This window comes from Phaseolus vulgaris, chromosome 2, assembly GCF_051622355.1.
Source record: "Phaseolus vulgaris cultivar YP4 chromosome 2, ASM5162235v1, whole genome shotgun sequence".
Taxonomy (NCBI): domain Eukaryota; kingdom Viridiplantae; phylum Streptophyta; class Magnoliopsida; order Fabales; family Fabaceae; genus Phaseolus; species Phaseolus vulgaris.
The window spans coordinates 28,606,169-28,629,017 of NC_143499.1; the positions used below are offsets into that span (position 1 = coordinate 28,606,169).

The 22,849-nt window shown below is 28.5% G+C and overlaps 1 protein-coding gene across 1 annotated transcript; it reads left to right on the plus strand.

Moving 5' to 3' along the window:
* The first annotated feature begins 18,578 nt into the window (after positions 1-18,578).
* Positions 18,579-21,461, plus strand: LOC137811254 (cinnamoyl-CoA reductase-like SNL6). Its single transcript, XM_068612925.1, has 5 exons — positions 18,579-18,976; positions 19,084-19,241; positions 20,343-20,534; positions 20,724-21,085; positions 21,176-21,461. Exons 1-5 carry the CDS (start codon positions 18,847-18,849, stop codon positions 21,255-21,257), a joined length of 924 nt encoding a protein of 307 aa, XP_068469026.1. The 5' UTR covers positions 18,579-18,846; the 3' UTR covers positions 21,258-21,461.
* The last annotated feature ends 1,388 nt before the right edge of the window (positions 21,462-22,849 follow it).

Genomic DNA, 22,849 nt, shown 5'->3' on the forward strand with positions numbered 1-22,849 from the left:
GATTTATCTATTTTGAGAATAAAAAAAATTACCCATTTGGGAATATAAAAAAAATGCACTACTTTGAGAAAAAAAAACCCACAAGTCATTTACCACATAATTCAAATTAGACTTATTTTTAGATAAATTGGTTGTGTAATGGTCAAGATGAGAAAAGAAAACACGATCAATTGATAAATATTTAATGGTAGGATCAGAATGCTTAATTTAAAGAATTAAAACAATAAATGCATGGGATTAAAATTGTAGGGATTACAGAATTTTAAAGAAGACAACAAAAATTAACTAAATCATGTATCTCCATTAAACTTTTACGCACCAAGTGTTAAGCCAAACATTTAATGAATTCTAAGAAAGAATTACCATAATATTTTTGTTGTCTATTTTTACCTTTTAAAATTATGTAGTGTATAAGATTAGATGTAGATAGTGCTAATAAAAAAAGGTTAGATGTAGTTAAAGTTTTCTTAAAAGTATTCTTACAATGTTTAATTATATACTATAAGGAAGAATATACCTTTTTTAAAAAAAAAACATGGCTAACTGGCAAAGAATTAAAAAAATATTCAAGAAGATTATTATTTTTATTACTAAGAAAAAAAAATGAACTAAACAAGTATCACGACTTTAGGTTGTTCCAGCACCAGTTGTACATGCATTTGGTATCTGTAATTTTAAGTTGGCATAAATGTTGGTATGTGGCACTTATAGGTTTAGGATGTTAAACAAATTATCTAAGTTTATTATTTAAAGTTTTGTTATTACTAGTAGTTTATCTTTGTCTTTATATTTTATGTTTTTTATTAATTTAAATTAGGGATGATAAAGCAGGTTGGTCCACTCCGCGTAATGAACGTGGGTTGGATTCTCTGTTCCACTCCACATAATGGTGAATTTGTGGGTTTGTGGGCCAATTCACATTTGTTGTTTTTTTTTAAGAAATTCAATGAAAATGTTTTTTTACTTTTTCTCTTGAAAAATTATCAAATTGAACCTATATTTGCTATTATCAAACATCAATATTTTTTTCTTCCATTTCAAACATAATCAAATATTAATAATTCAATTAAGATAAAAATCAAATATCAATATTCTTCCATTTCAAAAACAATAAAAATAACTAATCCAAAAACATTAAACATAAACACTACTATAATAAACATAGTTAATTCAAAAACATTAATATTCTTTCATTTCAATAACATTGGATGTAGCCTTAAAAGAATTTTCATAATTATAATCTTATCAGTCATATGCATACATTCAAACAATGACAATTAATGAATTAATTTTTTCCAGTGTGCAACGTAGATGAATGAATATGAATGGAAAACATAAACCTAGTTTTTTTTAGTCCAATTTTCCATTGCCAAGTCAACACACAATTTTTTTTTGTGGGCCAGCCCGCCCCAACCCTCTATTGGCCCATGTAGGTTATGCAAAGCGAGGTAAAGCAGGTCAGCGGGTTGAAAAAATGAGCTTGCCCTACGTTTTTTACTAGTGGGCCTCGGGCTGGCCTGCATAGCCTGCTCCGCTTTGTCATCCCTAGTTTTAATTCACTTTTCAATATATGAGTTTTTACTCTTTTCTCCCTCTAGGTCATCCACTCATTCTCTTTCCTATTAACATGGTATCACGGGCCAATGTTTTTTACTCATGTCTTCGTCCCTAACCTCTTCTTCTTCCTCTGTTTTTCTTTCCTCTTCTTCCAGAATGACCTCTGTTCTGCAATTCACCACTCCCATAAGCCTCAAACTTGTTGTCAACATGCTTGTTGCAATCGATGCCCCAGTCACTACTGAAGATCACATTGAGAGTATTCTAGAAGGGTTATCAGAAGAGTACAATGTGTTTATTGTTGTTGTTACGTCTCACACTGATCCTTACTCCATCAATGAGATTGAATCTCTCTTACTTGTCCAAGAAGAACGTTTTTAGAGGTATAAACTTGCTCACTCGCCCTTTCAAGCTAATGCTACTTCTGTTCACTCTCAGTATCATCAAACCCCATCTTTTCATCCCTCTTTCAATCAATACTCTCGTGGTTGTCGTTTTCCACATAAATACGATGATACATAATATATGAAAATTAGAAGAATATATAAGTTTGTTTGCATGTGAAGTTTGGATAAAAAAAATATAAGAGATTGATGGTTAAACATCTTTTATGCATATAGATTAAAATATCTCTCAAAATATTCTAATTTAATTTTATTCTATTTTTTATTGATGAAAAAAAGATCTCGACTTTATAGTAATTTGCTTTCTAGATTTTTGACACATCTCAAATATTTTGAATTGAAGTCAATCAACAATAAATAATATAAATAAATTGAAATGCAATAAAAGTCCCACTAAAAATGAACAAAGTATTTAAAAAGAAACAATAAGGAATATCAAAAATTAAGATTAGCATTTGTAGTAGATATAAAAAAAACTTATGAAGAGGTTTGTTATGTTTTATTTTATGTATTGTTGTCCAAAGGGATTTGTATTATTGTGTATGATTTCTTTTTATATATATGTTAAATATAAAAAAATTATGTGAAAATTAATATTATTGTGTAAGACTTCTGAATTTGATGTAGGTGAAATGGTAGTCTCAAGTCGATGCAGATGAAATGACAACATTTTTGCAGTCATGGAAGGTGATAATTTAATCAAAAAGTGAAGGGGCGAAACGATGTACACGACCTAAATCCACAATAGAGGAGTTTTAGTAGCAAATCAGAATGCAAAGCAAAATGAGTTATTCAAAGCCTTTGTTCTTGCTTATGAGATGGAAAACACCTTTTTAACAAATTACATCATGTGCACTTGGGAAATCTTATTTTTACTCTCTGGATTTGTTTATACCATGTTCGGTGTTGGTAATCAGGTGGCACAATCTCATTATGGTCTAGGTTGTGGTTTTCATTTTACCTATGTGGTTGTATCTTCTATTAGTAATAAATGCACTAGATTACTCTATACATTCTCTTTGTGTTTTTGGTAGTTGATGTATAGCGAAGGTGCTAGGTTTGGTTTGTAAAGAAATTTATCCTTTGTTTTGTATAAGAGTTGAAACATCCCTTGAATGCTCCAATTAATTTACTTAATTTTTGCACAAAAAAAAATTGTGTAAGACTTCTGAACAATGCAAACATAGAGAAGAAAAGAGAAGTAGAATGTGAAAGGAAAAAAATATAAAAAGGGAAATATAAAAGTAAAAAGTAAACTTAATTCCATAAAACTTGTGTGTTTGTTTTCATGTATTGTAAATTTGAAGAAGATAGATGAGAGTTGATTTAAAAATAGTGTGCCTCTTTTGTATGATGAGAAATGAAATTATTAAATAATAAGGTTCACCTATAATTTTGTTCATATGTAAATGGACATGAAATAGTAGTACAAAATGGGTTTGACATTTCTAGTTCCTAAACTTATCCTTAGTTGGTGTCAAAATATTATGTGATACCTCTATATTATGGTTTTCTACTTAAGTTGTTTATTTGAGAGTCATCAAGTTGATTTTAGTTAAAGGCTCTATTGTTGGAAGTAAAAGATAGTGACAACCATTGTCAATTTCTTATATTTTTTTTTATCAAATATTTACCTTTTTTTAGGTCAAAGAATAAGCAATTTTTAAAATATGTTATGCGTTTTTTCTAGTTTATTATGTTTTTTCATTTCACAAAAGAAAAAACCATTAATAAAAATACAAGATTTACCAAACATATACCATATTAAGAAGTGGACTTTGAATCTAACTCGACCTCATAAAACCAGCTTACAAAATGATACCTAAAGGAAATTAACTGAACAAGGTTGTTCCCAGTCCATATTCTAATATGTAGAAATATACAAAAAGTACAATCTAATCAAACTAGTATGGTCTAATGCACCAATGAAGTACCAATTATATAGTATGAAATGTCTTTATCTCTAGTCGATGTGAGATCTCCAACACTCATAAGAAAACAAACTTAACAAGTAGATATTTCAGCATCTTTGCACTTAGTACATCATCTGACTTATGAATAATGTTGAACAAATAATCCTCTATACAAATTCAATCGTCATTGAGTTTTGTAATCCCAAGAAGAATGATAATGTTTTTTCACTTTGAGAATAAAAATGTCAAAAGAGTTATTATTAGTGTAATAGAGTAAATAATGACAACCTAAACAAATGTCTTGCATTATAATCACCAATGTACAATACTAATTATCATTGTTGACAAAAAAGAGTTAATAAACCAGTCAAAACTCATGTAGAAGATATTAGTCATATTATCACCAAAAACATTAAAACAAAAATAGAAACATAAGCATGACAAACTCCTCCATGAAATATATCTTCCACGTCTAATTCTAAAATCTACATAACACCCTCATTAACATAACTCAATCATTAGGCGACATTTCCAGCAACTTCAAGCTCTTAATATTTATATAACCAAACTTTCTTTATAATATTGCTAAGATTGATATAATGCTTCCAATTTATCACAACTCTTAACAAAAGTTTAAATGTCATCATTCCTAAATTCCTCTAAACATAACAAATATGTAATAACGCTACTTCAATATGCAGTATATACATATTTATTTTCCTAATATCTTAGGATATATCATTAACTATATTTCTTAAAACATTATTTCCTAATCCTAAACTATATTTTCTAAAACACTACAAAAAAATCATTAAACAGAAATCAATTTTAAAGACAAAAAGTAATTAGTTACTGTCTATAGTGATTAAATTAGAGATAATTTTAAAGACTAAAAAAATTATTAGTTTCTAAATTAATTTTTATTATTGATAAATAATTTCTAAATTGGTATTTAATTAGCTATCAAGATTTTTTGCTACCAAATTTAGAATCTAGATAATTGGTGGTTAAAACCTTGGTAGCTAATTAGATACCAATTTAGAAACTATTTATCAATAATAACAATTAATTATTTCTAGTCTATAAAATTAATTTTTATTTAATGATTTTTTTAGGAAACATTATGAATTTTTCCATGCAATACATAAAAATACCATTTCAAATATTACGATATGAGTATCTAATAACATAAGATAGATCCATTTAACATTTTTTTTATTGAAAATGAAATGTTGATTGTGAAATATAACAATATATTCTTAATGTGTAAATAATTTATTGAAAATAAATGTTGATTGTGAAATATAACAATATATTTTTTATGTGTACATATTTAAAAAAATGCTTGCATAGTTAAAAATAAGTAAAATTTCATGCCACCTATATTCTTATGGAGTACACTTTATTTTTAAATTATATTTAAAAATTAAAAACTAAAAAGTCCAAAGGATTTGAATGTGTATTCCCATCTCATAGTGTGACTCCTATAATAGTTAGCAATTAATGATGTGAAAGATAATGATAACGTAGTTGGGTAGCTTGTGGATAAAATGCAGCGTGCAGTACAATTTAAATCCCATATTGAAAAGTAGAGTGGTATTTGGGTTTTGAATGATACAATCCACACAGGTTTCTTTTTCAAAACTAGCGCTCACAGATTTTCGCGCGCTTGTATTTGTATTTTTAATTTTTATTATTATTATTATATATTATATTATATGTATATTTATATATTTTAAATATCAAATTATTTATTATATATATATATTTTAAAGAAAAACATATTCAATTATTTTTTAAAAGAAAGACTAAATAAAAATAAAAATTAATATTTGAAATGTTTTTCTCGAATTATTTAAAAAATAAAATTATTATTAACGAATATCTTTATTAATTATATTATAATAATAATAAAATTATATAAAATATATCATTTGTAATTCTTTTAATTTTAAAAATTTAAAAATTTTATTTATTATTTTCTTATTTACATATTCTTATTAAGATTAAAAAAAAATAGATTGTTAAGTATTATGATTTATTTGATTTTCATAAGAAAAAAAAAACTGAATTATAACGTAAAATAAATAAAAAGTAATGCATAATAATGAAAGTGGAAGAAGAAACATCAAAAAGTTATTTAATTAGCCACATATTTTTAAGTAGAAAAAAAAAAGAAAAGTTAGATAATTTATATATATTTATTATATAATTTTGTTTGGGAAAAGCAATTTTCAAAAATAAACTAAATTATAATATTATTTTTAAAAATTATTTATAAAAAAGAATCATTTTTATATTAAATATAATATATTCATATTTATTAAAATAAATTATAAATCTTCACTCTTAATATAAATGTGTGAATAATAATATTTTATTTAATTTTAAATATTAGTTTACCTAAACTTTTATATTCTTGTAATAAAGAGTTTTATAAGATTATGTTTTTATAATCTTTTATTTATGTTTAGATGTAAATACCATATTTTCTAAATTTTTAAATTTAAGGTAATCTCATATTATATAAACATTCTCCTATAAAAATATTATATATAAATCCTTTTAAATTAAATCCTTAATTTATGAGTTATTTTTTTATAATGAAGAACTTCATCTTTTATAATAGTGTAACATCCCTATATTTTTTTACATTTAAAAACTATAATCTGTATAAAATATTAAAATAATATATAAATATAATATAAATATGTCCACGACTCTTTCTTAAAATGTTTCAAAAACATATATCTCTTCATAATACTTTAAATATTTACATAAAATTAAAATAAATATTCAAAAGGAAATAAAATATTTTCATCATCCAACTTCTCACTGAGGAGCTCTATCACCTGTAACATAATCTATTCTCGTGTAAATACACTATCATAACAGATAAAGAAACAAACACAAACAAATAACAGGGTAAGCTAGTTATATAAAACAAAATTCTATATAATTTCAATTTGAAATTAATAAACATAAATCATCAAGTCTCATACAAATTCTCAAATCATCAAGTGTTGATTAAAAAATCAATATTCATCTTTCATATGTCAGACTTCCACTGACTCAGATCACACAGACACCTCTACTACTTCCAGAAGGCTCGTGCGTTGACTTAGACTCAGAGATCTGCACCTGTCATATTATATTACTGTGAAATCCACACAGTTATGCACATAAATAATCTCAATATCATATATCTCCTAGTATGACAATGTTAACTTATATAACAGGTCAAGTTAATTATCTTTCAAACAACTTACCCATTCATATGAACCTCCTTCGACTCTCACCACCTGAATAACTTCATCTATATGATTCCATTATTTCAGTAGAGTCAGGATATCTCCCTCTAAATGATTCCCTAGTCAATGCACATCCTAAACAATCTTAACACGATATTTTCTTTCCTAAAAATACTATGTCTTGATCTTACTTTCACATCATTGCACACGGTTGGTTATTAATTCAGACTTTATTAGCCTTAAATGTTGGGTATTAATTCTGATTTTATTACCCTTAAACTATTTACTGTTATTATTGCATTAATGGTCAGTTTACAGGGTTGTTAGTGTTCTTATTTTATAACTTTCAGTGATTGTAATTTTATTATATATATCATTGAAGTAAATCAAAATGAATGAATCAGTTCAACAGTTTTGCAATTTCGTGCAATTAAGTTCAATCAGTTTCTACAACTTTTTGCCTCTTCTTATTTCCTTCAATTATTTTCTACAACTGGTATCAGACCCAGTTTGTTATCATTAACTCTACCCAATTATCAGTGTCTATCCTTGATGAAAAAAATTACAATTGTTGATGCGTGCAGATGAGAGTTTTGTTTGATTATCATGATTTATGGGATGTCGTTGAGAGTGGAGTGTCTGCATTAGCTGTTAATGCAACTGAGGCACAACGAGTAGCGCTTCATGACTAGAAGAAGAAGGAAAAGAAGGCTTTGTATCTCATCCATCAAGGGATGAATGATGAGACATTTGAGTAGATAAAAGGAGCAATAACTGAAAATGAGACTTGGACCATTTTGTCAACCAATTATAAAGGTGATGACAAGATCAAAAGGGTGCGTCTTCAAACCCTAAGACGTCGATATGAACTGCTGCAGATGGAAACCACAGAGACTATTGATGTCTATATAAATAAAGTTCTTTCCTTGACAAATCAGATGAAAATCAATGGTGAAACACATTCAGAGCAAGCAAAGGTGGAAAAGATTTTGAGGTCTTTAACTCCTAGACTTGAACACGTTATTGCCGCAATTGAAGAGGCCAATAACATTTCAGCAATGACAGTAAGGTTATTATCTGGTTCCCTACGAGCGCATGAGCAGCAGATGAATGACAATAAGATTGGAAAACCAATTGAATAGGCTTTACATGCACAATCCTCAATTGGTAGCTCCCATCATAAACATGGTAGTTCACGAGGCAAAGGAAGGGACGTGGAGGTAGCTCTTCCAGCAAAGGTCGTGGTGACCAAAATCATGGAGGTGCTGAGCAAAACAAACTGGTTCCAATCACAATCCAAGTTCAAATAACTCTTGATGTGGAGGACGTGGTCACGGAGGACGAGGAGGCATGTATAATAAATCAAATGTAGAGTGTTATAACTGCCATAAATGCGACCATTATGCAAATGAGTGCAGATCAAAAGGTGATAATCATGCTGCCAATTGTGCTCAAGAAGATAGTAATCACGAACAAGATGAAGAGAATCATGCAGTACTAATGACAGCCACATCAAATGAAACTCCAAACAATCAAACTTGGTATTTGGATACAGGTTGCACGAATCATATGTGTGGTCAGAAGGAGTTGTTGCAGATTTGGATGACTCGTTTCGCACAAAAGTGAAATTCGGTGATGGTAGGTTTGTTCCGATGACTGGAAAAGGGCGAATTCTTATCACATTGAAGAACGGTGATCACAGGTACATCTATGATGTTTTCTATGTACCTGATATGAAAAGTAATCTATTGAGTATAGGACAGCTAGTCGAAAAGGGTTACGTGATGCACATAGTTGAAGATAAATTCTCAATTTTTGATAAAAGAAAGGTAATTTGATTCTTAAAACCTTTTTATCAAAAAACCGCATGTTTCCAGTAGATTTTCATATGGGTGATTTCAAGTGCTTGAATGCAATAGTGAATAATGAATCGTGGTTGTGGCATTTACACTTTGGACACTTAAATTATCAGAGTTTGGAAAATCTCTCCAAACGAAATTTAGTGCATGGTTTACCGTATATTCATCACCCTAATCAATTGTGTGAGGCTTGCATTTTTGGAAAGAATCATAGGATACCATTTGTTAAGGAGTCTTGGCGTACAAAATTTCCTTTGGAGCTTGTTCATATAGATGTTTGTGGCCCGATGAACATATCATCAATTGGAGGTAATAAGTATTTTTTAACCTTTATTGATGATTTCTCAAGGAAAACCTGGATTTATCTATTGAAAAGAAAGGATGAGCTATTCCACTGCTTTAAAATATTTAAAACATTTGTTGAAAGATAGAGTGGCAGACTAATTAAGATGATGCGTAGTGATGGAGGGGTGAGTACAAGTCTAATGAGTTGAAGAGGAATTGTGACGAACTTGGGTTGCAACATAACATAACATGTCCCTACACACCTCAACACAACGGAGTTGCCAAGAGAAAGAATAGAATAATCATGAACATGGCGAGGAACATGCTTAAAGCGAAAGGTATGCCAAATTATTTTTGGACTGAGGCCGTAACATGTGCGGTATATTTGATAAACAGATCACCCCACTCAGAGTGTTCCTAACACAACTCCGATTGAGGCATGAAGCGGATTCAAACCCAATGTGCAACACTTGAGGGTATTTGGGTCAATTACTTATGCTCATGTCCCCAAGGCAGCAAGATCGAAGTTGGATGATAAGGCAGTGAAGACCATTTTCATTGGATATAAGCATAGGAGATACAAACTGTACAATCCAATGACAAAGAAGGTGATTGTCAGTCGTGATGTTACATTTTTCGAAGATGAGGAATGGCAATGGAATGCAACAACTGAAATGGATTCAAAAAAATGATATATTTACGTTTTGAACGATGATGTGGGAGATGGAGTCACTCTTGAAGCACCTGCAGTTCAACCTGAAGCTGTAATTCAACCTGAAGTTGTAATTCAACCTGAAGTTGTAATTCAACCTGAAGTTGCAACTCCAATTGCAACTATGATGGAGCAACCAAGAAGGAAACAACGACAACCTGTACACCTTCAAGATTGCGAAATAAATCTTGATGATGAAGTTGATGACAATGGAGATTTGGTTCACTTTGCTTTTCTTGTAGATTCAGAACACGTAAGACTTGCAGATGCCATTCAACACCCCAAATGGCAAGAGGCTATGAATGAAGAATTGGTGGCGATTGAGAAAAACAATACATGGCAGCTCACTGATCTTCCAAAAGGACACAAAGCAATTGATGTGAAGTGGGTGTACAAGATTAAAGTGAAAGCAAATGGTGAGATTGATAGATACAAGGCAAGGTTGGTGGCAAAGGGATTCGAGCAAAGAGAAGGCTATGATTACGAAGAAATATTTTCTCCTGTAGCTCGAATGGAAACAATGAGATTAATCATTGCTTTAGCTGCACAAAGGCAATGGAAAATTCACCAAATGGACGTCAAGTATGCATTTCTAAACGACCCACTTGATGAAGAGGTTTATGTAAAGCAGCCACCGGGTTTCACACAATCTGGCAAAGAGGAGAAGGTGTACAGACTAACTAAGGCTTTATCTGATCTTAAACAGGCACCAAGAGCTTGGAACAAAATGATAGATTCATTTCTTCATGCCACTGGATTCAAAAAAATGTGCATCAGATCATGGTCTTTATGTAAAGACTAATGATTATGGAGATTTGCTAATTTTATGTCTTTATGTTGATGATGTGATTTTTACAGGAAATCATCTCAAAATGATTGGTGACTTCAAGCATATCATGATGAAGGAATTTGAGATGACTGATCTCGGTCTTATGTCCTACTTTTTGGGCATTGAAGTCATCCAAGGAGACGATGAAATCTTCATTCATTAGAGGAAATTTGCTACTAAGTTTTTAAAGAAGTTTAAAATGGAGGATTCAAACCCAGTTAAGACTTCAATTTAAACCGGAATTAAGCTTACGAAGGAAGGTGATGAGTGAACTGTAGAAGCAACATACTTTATGTTGGGAGCCTTAGATATCTCACGTGTACTAGACCCGACATATGTTATGCTATGGGATTGGTCAGTGATACATGGAGTCACCTCGACAAGTTCATTTACAAGTTGTAAAGAGAATTATGCGCTACATCAAAGGTACTACAACTTTTGGTCTATTTTACTCTTCATCTAAGAAGATTGAGATCGTCGAATACTCAGATAATGATTGGGGTGGAGATTTAGGCGAGAGGAAAAACACAAGTGGTCATTGTTTTATGATCGGAAAGACTGTTTGCTTATGGTCATCAAAGAAACAGTCAATTGTTGCATTATCTACTTGTAAAGCTGAGTATGTAGCAACAACAACAAGTGCTTGTTAATCAGTTTGGCTCAACAATATCATGACTCAAATTGGTTTTAATCTAGATGTTCCAATTAAGATTTATGTTGACAATGTCTTTCCAATTAATCTTGCAAAGAATCCAGTTTTTCATCAAAGAAGTAAACACATTGATATTCGATATCACTTCCTGCGAGACCAAATTGGGAAGAACATGATCAAATTGGAATATTGCAGATAAGAAGATCAGATTGCAGATATTCTCACTAAGCCATTGAAAATCGATGCTTTCATCAAGTTAAGAGATCCGTTGGGCATGAAGGTTGTTCCAAATCAGAATTAAGGGAGGATGTTGGTTATTAATTCAGATTTTATTAACCTTAAATGTTCGTTATTAATTCTGATTTTATTATCCTTAAACTATTTACCGTTATTATTGCCTTAATGGTCAGTTTACAGAGATGTTAGTATTCTTATTTTATAGCTTCCAATAATTGTAATTTTATTATATATATTATTGAAGTAAATCAAAATGAATGAATCAGTTTAGCAGTTTTGCAATTTCATGCAATTATGTTCAATCAGTTTCTACAACTTTTTGCCTCCTGTTATTTCCTTCAATTAGTTTCTACACACACTTCATTTAACACATTAATACACCATTAAATCACAACATATATTTTAAACTTTCTAAAAAATCCAAATATATCCAAAAATTCATTTAACAATAAAAATCCAAAATAAACTATGCTAAAATAATAATAGTAATATATATATATATATTTATATTTAATTGGCTTGAGCTAAAAATTTTAGTGTGAGGTAAAATACACCAGAGTGTACCTATGACTTTTGGCTTAAACGAAAAGATTTTAGTGTGAGCTAAAATACACCAGAGTGCACCCAAAACAACAAAGTCTCTGCCATAGTTGAATAATTACTCTAAATCAGAATCAAACAACCAATACTCAACAACATTATAATTTTATAACATCTACCATATATCAAATTTCACATTCAAATCTCAATCAACTTCTAATATACTTAAAACAAACAATCCTAAAATAAATTTTTGAGACTAGTGACCATGTCACCCCCACATCTAGATATTTTAGCCTAGTGTTCTATTGGAAATTAAGGCTAACTTCCCTTACCTGAAATTTAGCAGATATTCACTAAGAACTCCAACTCCACCAAGAACTTAAAGGTAACTTAACATGCACCATAAACTCCTAATAAAAAATCTAACTATATCACTAGGACCCTAAACTAACAGAGATTAACCCTGAAGCTAAAAGGTCACATCCAAAGCAAAGATAGAAACAACCTAATAAGTTCAAAATTTGACTCAAAGAGAATAGCAAAAATGAACTTACTCTATCAAAGATTCTGATTTGACAATCTTGTAGTATTCATTATCAAGAGTCTGATGGTGGACTCCAATCGTCGAACTGATGAGCGAGGAGGTCAGAATCTTAGAGAGATGGTGATTCTTTTTAAATTGAAACATGAATAACTGAATTTCTAGTTGTATGCTCTTTTAAATTTAATAATAAAATATTCAGGTGTCATTTTAATTGTACCACTTCTACTCTAAGACTATTTTTCTCAATCCTTATGTAAGGACCGAGAAAAATAGTCTTAGAGTATAAATGATACAATTAAAATGACACCTAAATATTTTATTATTAAAGTGAAATGGCTATATAAATAGAAATTTAGTTATTCAGGTTTCATTTTAAAAAGAACCATCATCTCTCTAAAAACTCATTTTCCTTTCCTCTGTTTTCTCTCTAAAATTCTGACCTCCTTGCTCATCATATCAATGATCGGAGTCTGCCATTGGACTCCTGGCAGTGAACTCTACAAGATTGACCGATCAAAATCTTAGATAGAGTAAGTTCATTCTTGGCTCCTTTTCCTTTGAATTAGTTTTGATCTGGTTAGGTTGCCTTTTAGTTTAAGTTTGCATGTGAGATTTTTATCTTCGGAATTAGTCTCTGTTAGCTCAGGGTCCTAATAATATAGTTAGATTTGTGATCAGGACTCTCTGGTGCAGGTTAGGGTATCCTTAAGCTTTTGGTGGATTTGGAACTCTTAGTGAGTATCTGCTAAAGTCCAAATAAGGGAAGCTAGTTTAAAATTTTCAATAAAACTCTAGGTAAGAAGATTTTAATGTGAGTGTGACGTGGTCACCAATTCCAAATTTTGTTGCAAGATTTATTGTTTTGAGTATATTGTAGTTTGATTGAAATTGAAAGTGTTGTGATTGAGAATTGGTTGTTTGATTTTAAATGGTTTTGGAATTATAAATCATATATATGTATAGATGGACATAATAACTCAATGATTCAATGAGAGTGATTGTATCATGCTGATCAGGAACTGTCAATGTAATGTGTAGATTTATAAATTTATGAATTAAATGAGATGTTGATTTATACTATAATAGGTATATTAAGTTATGCAGAATTTTTTTACACATTTCACTCAAGCTCGATAATTATAGCTCAAGCTAAAATTCTGGGTGCTCTCGAGTTGAGTTTAGCTCAAGCTAACAAATTTTAGCTCAAGCTAAAAATTATGGATGCTCTCGGGTTGAGTTTAGCTCAAGCTAGCAAATTCTAGCTTAAGCTAAAAATCTAGGTGCTCTTGGGTTGGTTTTAGCTCAAGCTAGCAAATTCTAGCTCAAGCTAGACTCTCTAAAAAAAATATGAAATTTGTTTTATATATATATATATATATTTGTTTTTAAAAGGTTGGTTTATTTATTTCTCTATAGTTATAAATTATATAGACTTTTATTTCATGTATATTTAATTGAAAATATCTTTAACTAGACATTTATATGATTAGTAGATGAATTGTGGTATGTTTTTGGAAATTCTAAAATTTTGTATGATTTGATTCTTTGATGTTGGATTCTTGTGAGGTTCAGAGTATGAATTTTAATCAAGACATAGTATTTTCAGGAAAGAAAATATCGTGTTAAGATTGTTTAGGATGTGCATTGACTAGAGATTCATCTAGAAGGAGATATCCTGACTCTACTGAGATAAATGGAATCATATAGATGGAGTTATTCAGGTGGTGAGAGTTGAAGGAGGTTCATATGAATGGGTAAGTTGTTTGAAAGATAACTAACTTGACTTGTTATATGAGTTAACCTGTCATACTAAGATAGAGATGATATTGAGATTATTTATGCGCATAGCTGTGTGGATTTCACAGTGATGTAGTATGACAGGTGCAGATATCTAAGTCTAAGTCAACGCACGAGTCTTCTGGAAGTCGAGTCAAGTGTTTCTGTGTAATGAGTCAGTAGAAGTCTGACATGAGAAAGATGAATATTGAAATTGTTGATAAACACTTGATGGTTATGGTTATGTGGAATGCATGAGAAATGATGGATTTATGTGGATGTTTAAAGTTATATTTATGTTATAAGTTTTTGAAATACCTAGCTTACCCCTTTGTTTTGTTTTGTGGTTGTTTTTCTTTGATCTATGATGATCATGTATACACGAGAGCAGATGATGTTACAGGTGATAAAGTTTCTTGATGAAAAGATGGAAGATGAAAAATGTTTATTTTCTTTTGAAATTTTCTTTTTAGTTTTATGAAAATGTTTCAAGTCTTAAGAAGAGAGAGATAATTTGAAACATTATATGAAAGAATTGTAGATATATTTGTATTATGTTTATATATTTATTTTAATATTTCATACAGATTTTGGTTATTAGATATGAGAAATATAGAATGTTACACCTTACATTTAGAATATGAGTTAAAATTAAAAACGAGTTTTTATATATAAAATATATTTACAAATATTATAAAATATATTAAAAAAGTGAATATTAAATTTTATATATAGAAAAATATTAACTCGTTACAATTAGCAAGTGTGATTCGTTTTATTTATTATTAAAACTACATTTGAATTAAGCAGAACAATTATATGTGGTTAAGTTTAAACATAAAAAATTGAATAAAATCAAATGGTTTACTTTTTATTATGTTTTTATAATTTTAATGTATAATTTTTATTAGTATATATATATATATATATATATTTGGTTTTATATGTTTTATATGAAGACTTGGTATTATATCATAGTACATGTTTTCATTTCATACACTGTTATGATTAAGATTAATTATTAAATGTGTATAGCATTATATACTCTTATAAAATTATTAAATAGAAACTTTAAAAAAATACAAAATAAATAATTGCAATTAAATTAAATATTATTTTAAATAATAATAAAATTATTGATATTTAAATTAATTTATTATTGATAATAATTTTAGATTAGTATTTAATTAGTTCTTTAATTTTTAATTTAAAAAATTTAAATTCAAAAATAGTATTTAATTAAATATCAATTTAAAAAATATTTATCAATAATATATATTAATTTAAATATCAATAATTTTTTTAGTTTCTAAAATATATGTAATTTAATCAATATAATAATTAATTATCTTTTGTCTTTAAAATTTTATTTCATATTTTTTAAAATAATAATTTATTTATGTAACATTTAAAGATTTATAATACAATAATATCTCGGTATAATATACTAAAATTATATTATTTATAAATATTTTTGTATCTTTTATAATAACAAAAGAGTTAAAAGGAAATTTAAAAATAAATAAATAAAATAGTAAAAAAGGGGAAAATATTTTTAAATTAATTTTTAGAAATATAGAAAATAAGGAGTTATCTCTTCGAAGAAAGAAATAAACATTGTTGATAAAAAAAAAATGTATCCAATTAATGCTGCAAAATGAATTAAGTGTTGTGTATGGGGAGAGAGAGAAAAGAAGAAGAAAAACAGAGAAAGAGAAAGAGAGAAGGGTAGGAACAGAGAGAAAAAAATAAAAATATCCTTAATCATATTTTAGCACTACAATAATAGAAAAAATAGATATTTATTATTTTATTTATTTATTTATTTTATGAATTGTTTATTTTCTCTCTCCAACCTTACTTTATTTATTTATTTATTTTACTTTTTCTTCAATTAAACATTAATATATTTATTTATTTATTTATATTATTTAATTTATGTTCAGTAGTATATTAGTTCATTTTATTTATTTGGATTTTTTTAGTTATGTATTATTCTATTTATTTATAATATTTAATTGATCTATTTTTTTATTTAGATGATTCAATTTAAAATATTATCTTCTTGGTTTGTTTATATTATTAAAAAAAAATCAGTTATACAATGATTATTTAATTTATTTATATTATTAATTTATATTTATCTTCAATTGAGGTCCACTCTATTTATATTTATATTACTTATGTCATACATAGTTTTTATATATTTATTATTTGCTTTATTGAACAAATTAATATGATAAAAACATTTTTTTAAAAATTTAACAAGTATAATAAAATTATTAATAAATAATAATTTGAAGACATTGTAAGATAGATATTTGATTTTGAATATTTAAATAAATAAATACTCAAGATGAGACAATTTTGTATTATTTTGTTATTAATGTTAAAACTCATATTCCAGTACAAAATTATTTTTAAATCTCTTTAATTTGAAATAAATTAAATTATATTGATGAAATATTAAAAGATAATTTATATATTATTTTGGTATGATATTAATTTACTTTATATTTATTTTCACTTTTCTATATTACTTTGTGGATGATTTTTTTTTATTACTATCACATAAATAGATTAAGATACTAAATTATTAAAATAATGTAGTTGTTATTGTAGTGTGTTCAAGATCCAATTGAAATACATATTGTTGATAATTAAAAGAACGAAAATTTCAACATTTACATTTGTTACGGGCATGGGCCCATTTATTATAGAGGGACCACTAATGTTACTTTTATACATACTTTTCACCATTAACATTAATCTCATGATTAATATACTTATTCCAACCACGTCAAATAAAATAGTAATACTAAAAAAGTTTTTTTTTCCAAATAAATAGTTTCTTATTTCTTTCTAAAAAATAAGCAAATAAATAAATGTGTACAAATTTTTATATATTCTCTTGTCATGATTTTGGTAAAAATAATTATCTCTTAAAATATAAATATATTCATATTTTTTATATTAATATATTAACGAGATGGATTAGATTTTCCCTTACACATTATCTAAATCGTTTAAATTGTTATCAATAAAATATTATTTAGAGTATATATTTTTTCAATCTTAAGAATTATAATAGAGTTTAATCCAAACAGTTTTATTTATTGATAGTTCAGTTTTTAAAATCTAAATTAATATAAAAATTCAGTTCAATTTTTTAACTAATTCAAGTTTTGGTATAATTTAATTTAATTTAATATTTTTTTAATCAGAGAATTTAAAGTTAATATAATTCAATTCAAATATTATTTAAGAAACTTAATCTATTTGGTAAAATGAATTAAGAAGTATAAAGACGATATTTATCTTCAACGATAAAATTTACTATTTACAAGATCTTACCTTAAAAATAAAAGAAGATCTTCACTTCACCATAGAAAGTGAGTTGTTCTACGACAACTCATAATATCTCCAAAATGATTAAAAAAATATTTTCAATTCTCGTTTACTCTAAAAGTAATTATTGTTTAACCTAAAAATGTACTTAAAAAATTTAAAGTAAGATTTATGTTTAGAGTAAAAATTAAATAAAATGATAAAAGATTTTATACCATGTGACAAAGACGAACCTACAAAAAAAAGTATGCAAGGTGTCATTAAAAAAATCTCAATTTCTTAAAAAATCCTAATATTAATTTGATATTGTGTACGTAAATTATTATTTAAAGTAGTTTAATATAAACAAATTAAAGCTGTTCAAAATTTTAAAGAATATATTAAATTTTGAAATAAATGATTTATTAATATTTTTATAAATAATAAATAAATTTTTAATGTTTAACATAAACTATATTATAATATTAAAATAAGTTGTTTACTTGTATTTCTTTTATACATAAATTATATTTATACGTAACATAGGAATTTTGAATATAAATTATATTATAATATTATTAAAATGCGCTGACTAATCCACATAGACGTTGAAATTTTAAAATTGTAGTTCGTACTTGATGTAAATTAGAAAAAACATAATAATTACTTATTCCAATAGTACTTTTAATACTTTAGACTAAAATTAAATAAATTTGATTAAAAATAGAAATTTTTTTTGTTGGGTAAAGTTTAAGAGGGTGAGAAATCTACTTTTCTTTTGTTTCTCGTTCAGGGTGGTGGTGTGCGCGTGTCCATCTATCAAAAGGCAACTACCTCCTTCCTACTTATCTACCCCCACGCCCTTTCAATGCTAGCCGCCCTTCTTCTATTTATAAATCCAACGCTTCTCTTCTTTTCTTTCCATTTTCTAACTCTATTCAATTTCAACACACTACCATGGCACCTTCTTTCGACACAACCACTCACACAGTTTGCGTCATGGACGCTTCTGGTCACCTCGGCTTCAGCATCGTCCAGAGACTCCTCCAAAGGGGCTACACCGTGCACGCCTCTCTCCAAAAACATGGTAATCGATCACCTCTCCAACTCTTCATGCCACGCTTCCTTCCCTTCAATTCCAATTTCAAATCCAATTTCGATTTCAAACTCATTTCCTTTCGGATCGTTTCTCAGGGAAAGAAGACATGTTCAATGGGATTTCCACCGACTCTAATAAGCTCAAGCTTTTTCGATCTGACCCATTCGACTACCCTAGCATAATCGAGGCACTCCGAGGCTGCTCTGGTTTGTTCTACACGTTCGAACCTCCCCATGACCAACCAAATCATGACGTAAGCACTTTTTCTTTTCTTTTCTCTTTTTCCAATATATATATATATCCAAACTAAGAGTTTTGTAATTATCCTCATCCTATAGCAATTAAAAGAAAATAATGAAAATAGTTAATCCATGAGCTTTTTGTGGGCATGTTTGTTGGGTGAGAAATACGAGAGTTGGTTTACGATAGCCTAATTTATTGGTGTATGTGTTAGGCACAATTTGCCAGGGAGGTACTGCAGTGACCCTACTCCTGTCTGGGTTACTCACCTCCATTACAGCCAAGTAAATAGTTAATTCAGTTTAAAATGCTCAATTTATTTGTAATTAATAGTAGCCAGTATTGGTAGTTTTGAATTGGTTAACCATCTCAATCACTTAATAATTCACTTATGTGTCCTAATCATCTGTGCTGGTTAGTTTTCAGCCATGTGATAATTTGCTTATCTCATCAATTGCTGACCTTATCAACATTTTATTCCTAAAATATTGCCAATCATGATGAAATATTGATACGGAAAGGTTTACACTTATGTGGAACGCTGATACAGTGGTCCAAAGCTTTGATAGTATAAGTTTAAATTTTGCCATGCCTTGATTAGTTTAATTACTGAATTGCAATAATGCATGTAGATGTCATTCTGCTATTTTATAATGAATATTTTATTACGCATAATTGCATTATCATATCAGAACGTTCCTATCAGTAAATTATAAAACAATTTTTTGTATCCTGAAAAAGCTGACTAAGAAAGATTTCAATTCCAATTTTTTTGTCCCGTGTATTTAATTTATGGCTAGCATTTTTTCGGAAGTCTGTTTGACAAAAGTAAAAGTTTGGCAGAAAACTTATTACGATTTAATTGTTAGCAGAGTTCATAAAACGCGTTTGGAAGACCGGTACTTTTTTTTTTTGCTGAAAAATTTAGGTGTTGACTACATTTGTATCATTAGTTTGTCATGAATAAAAAATTATGAGTAGCATACGAACAAGTTCAGTGGTTTTAAATATGCGTGCTCATTAAAAGAGCATTTAATTCAGTTTTTTTAAAGTAGTAAATTTGGTTTGAGATCTGTGCCAGAGCAGAAGTGATATGTGGTATTGGAAATTACAGGAATACATGGCAGACGTGGAAGTAAGAGCTGCACACAACGTGCTGGAAGCCTGTGCCCAGACAGAGACAATAGATAAAGTGGTTTTCACTTCCTCAGCAACTGCAGTAGTTTGGAGAGAGGATCGGAAGACCATGGAACTGGATCTTGATGAGAGACATTGGAGTGATGTCAATTTCTGTCGCAAATTCAAGGTACGTAATTTTGTTTTATTTTAATATTGATTTTAGTAAAAATTTAGTTAATTAGGCTCCTTTTCATATTTGGGTATGTTGCATTGATGGTTCGATAACAAGCAACGTGATAAAATGAGTTGGAAAGGAAGATGGAGTGTGAAGAAAATGACAAAATTGAATAATTGGATAATTGAATGTTTTGAACAGTTATGGCATGGTGTGTCGAAGACAATGGCTGAGAAAAGTGCGTGGGCCTTAGCAATGGACAGAGGAGTGAACATGGTGTCTATCAACGCTGGCTTATTGATGACTCATGATCTCTCCATCAAACACCCTTACCTCAGAGGAGCTGCTGAGATGTACGAGGATGGTGTTTTCGTCACCGTTGATTTACCTTTCTTGGTGGATGCCCACATCTGCGTCTACGAAGAAGTCTCATCCTACGGTCGTTATTTGTGCTTCAATCACATTATCAACACCCACGAAGACGCCGTTCAGTTAGCTCAGAAGTTGACCCCTGATGCTGCTTCTTCCTCCTCCACTTCCTCCTCCTCCTCCTCGCCGGAAAGGTCAGAGGACTTTTTGGTTATTTTGACTTTTTTGTGTTCCTTTTGTTGAATGTTGACTCTTATATATTCAACCTTTTTTTTTGTCTGCAGTGGCGACCTGGGTAAGGGTTTTATCGAACAGAAAATTAGCAACAAGAAGTTGAACAAATTGATGGTGAACTTCGAAGCTTGATTCATTGAATTGATTAAAGCAGGCACCATGGCTGTTGTTCTGCGGGAGATTATTCGTGTGCAAAATGTTATACAAATTTGTACCTATAATACCCCCATATTATTAGTATCATTATACGCTACACATTAATGTATTTTCAATCAAATAATCATTTCTTTATTTATTTTAATATCAGATAATGTAAAATAGTTTCCTATTTTTAAATTCTCTTTGCCTCATACACCATCCAATTTTCCACCGTCTGTCACAAGGCTGATTATCTTTATAAAACAATTTAACCCAATGAATATCGAAAAAATAAATCCGAATATAAGAAGAATTGAATAAAACAGAAAACTAAATCCATAGATTTTTTAAATAACATTCCTTTTTTAATTTAATTATATTTAGTTTTAAAAATCAATTCAATATATGACCCAATAACCAAATTTGTATAAATTTCAAATTTCATTCATAAATTTTTAAAAATTGAACAATGCTTATATTTTTATTTTTTTTATATATTACAAAATTACCATGTATTTTATACTTTTATTTATGAAAATTATATTTATTAAATATATTTTTCTACTAACTATTTGAGTGAAGATGATGATATATAAAGTGTAAATTTATTTTTTATATGGTATAAAAAAATTATATTGCTATTTGCTTGCATAGAAAATGTATGAAAAATATATTTATCAAAGATATTTTTAATTTTCTTGTATTAAAAATATCAAAAGATTTTAAAAAACATAAGGTCATCTCTATTGTAAGAATCGTTACATTAATTTCATTTTTGTGGTTTACATTCTTTTTAAAATTGCTTTATAAACTTTATTGGAATAATTTTTCTTTATAAATTCACACTTTAATTAATATTTTATTTAACTGTTGAAAGATATATATCTTTCTAAAATATAAATTTCTTATTTTATTTTTATGATTCAGAGTGTTATTTAAGTTTAAAATATTAAATATTATATCATGTCAACATATTTTAATAGAAAAGTCTTTCAAATCTTAGACTTATGATTCTATATATGACTTCTACTGTATTTAAATAATTAAATCATAAAGCTCCCAAGATTATAACCAATAAAAGAATATAATTAATTGACCATATTTAGAAATTTGGAACACAAACTATTGTGTTTAATTGGTTTAGATCCAACTTAGGTTGACTTGAATTTGAATATTAATTAGGTTAATTCAAACCGTACCAAGACACTCAGTAGTATTATTAATAGAGACAGTATAGTGTGTGGTGGTTTTTGAATAAAATAATAAAGAAAGGAAATAACATGGTTTATGAGGAACATTTAATTTTTCAGTTACAGTTGCGAAGGAAAGAGTTAAGGAATTGAAAAAGTAGAAGGGTAGCTGGGAAGTAACTGTTAACTGGAAACTCTGGATTGAACCAACAAATGCTTTGCTGGATTATAAATTCATGTCGGTGGAGAGAAGGAAGAAGAAAGAATACCAACGAAACAATAGCAAAGCTAAACCTATAGTTGCATAGCGTTATATATATAAAGGCAATGCAATAATGCATGCATGGTAGATAAAAATACCATGTCGCAATTATTGAAAACCCTCTTTTTCCCTTT

Bases quoted from the DNA above. Each gene is read 5' to 3' on its own strand.
- LOC137811254 (XM_068612925.1), top strand. From the start codon at position 18,847: ATGGCACCTTCTTTCGACACAACCACTCACACAGTTTGCGTCATGGAC. The intron at 19,242-20,342 runs GTAAGCACTTTT...TGGAAATTACAG, and splicing joins ATGACCAACCAAATCATGAC to GAATACATGGCAGACGTGGA. The intron at 20,535-20,723 runs GTACGTAATTTT...TGTTTTGAACAG, and splicing joins ATTTCTGTCGCAAATTCAAG to TTATGGCATGGTGTGTCGAA.